This window comes from Microtus ochrogaster, linkage group LG3, assembly GCF_000317375.1.
Source record: "Microtus ochrogaster isolate Prairie Vole_2 linkage group LG3, MicOch1.0, whole genome shotgun sequence".
In the NCBI taxonomy this organism is placed as follows: Eukaryota; Metazoa; Chordata; class Mammalia; order Rodentia; family Cricetidae; genus Microtus; species Microtus ochrogaster.
In genome coordinates, this window is record NC_022029.1 from 37,432,585 (window position 1) to 37,433,712 (window position 1,128).

Sequence of the window (1,128 nt, forward strand, 5' to 3'; positions counted from 1 at the left end):
AAGACATTGTTTTGTGACTCAGGAGCTCTACCAAATGTTATTAAAGACAAGTAAGAAAGAATCATTTTCACCTTATTAAACCTCAGCAATGACAGCAATATCAATCTTGACTAGGTTTCAGAAGGATTTTGAAGACATAGAAGAAATTGGCTCAGGTGGATTTGGCCAAGTTTTCAAAGCAAAACACAAAATTGATGGGAAGACTTATGCTATAAAGCGTGTTAAATATAACACAGAGTAAGTAAATGTCTGGCTTTTGTGAACAGTGTGTTGACTCTCACCATTCTTTAGATATCTGTCCTTCATTACTTACTTACTTGTTTCTTCTCCTCTTTAACTTTTCGTTGTGCCCACAGGAGTTTGGCTTATTCTGAAATGGCCTTACCTTTCAGCTTAAAAATATGATTGCCTCTAGCCGGGTGGTGCACGCCTTTAATCCCAGCACTCGGGAGGCAGAGGCAGGCGGATCTCTGTGAGTTCGAGGCAACCCTGGTCTACAAGAGCTAGTTCCAGGACAGGATCCAAAAGCTACAAAGAAACCCTGTCTCAAAAAACCAAATATATATGATTGCCTCATGTTGAGACAGTCCTGGACCCTGAAACTGTTGACTTATTTGGTTTAAGGTGGTTTTCTCAATTTTTCTTATTTTGAGATTCTCTGCTCTCTGATGTCTCCAGCTTGTATGTCAAGTTGACATAAAACCATTCAGTACAGGGTAATTTCAAGAAACTATTACAGTGTCTTAGTTCTTGAGCCCAAGCCCTGTAAAGCTATCACAGTACCAGGTCTTAGTTTCTTTGCATGAACTAGTAACTTTTTGATGTATTTTTGTCATACATTGAAAGTTCTAAGTTGGGTTCTGCTTGCTGCCTGGGTTACCTACCTTTGTTGCCCAAATGAGATTCACTTGTAAAATTCCAAGATTTTGAGACCCATCTACACAGAATATCAGATATGATATAGCTACTGAAAATTGTGTTACAGACACTTAAGATAAGATACAAATGATGTTTAAATTTTAGATGTCTGTCATTTAAGCCACTGTCCTTTCTTTTATGTTGAGAATGAGAACAACCGTGCTTCTGTGACCTTAATCTCTTTTGTTCCCTCTTGAGTCTGGCTGTCCT

General features: G+C 38.5%; 1 protein-coding gene across 1 annotated transcript in view; it reads left to right on the forward strand.

The window, feature by feature from the left end:
• Positions 1-1,128, forward strand: part of Eif2ak2 (eukaryotic translation initiation factor 2 alpha kinase 2) — a 77,267-nt gene that overhangs the window by 65,858 nt on the left and 10,281 nt on the right. Inside the window, exon 6 of the mRNA XM_026785946.1 lies at positions 87-237. Within this exon, the coding sequence (XP_026641747.1) occupies positions 87-237 (151 nt within the window). The remainder of the gene's footprint in view (positions 1-86; positions 238-1,128) is intronic.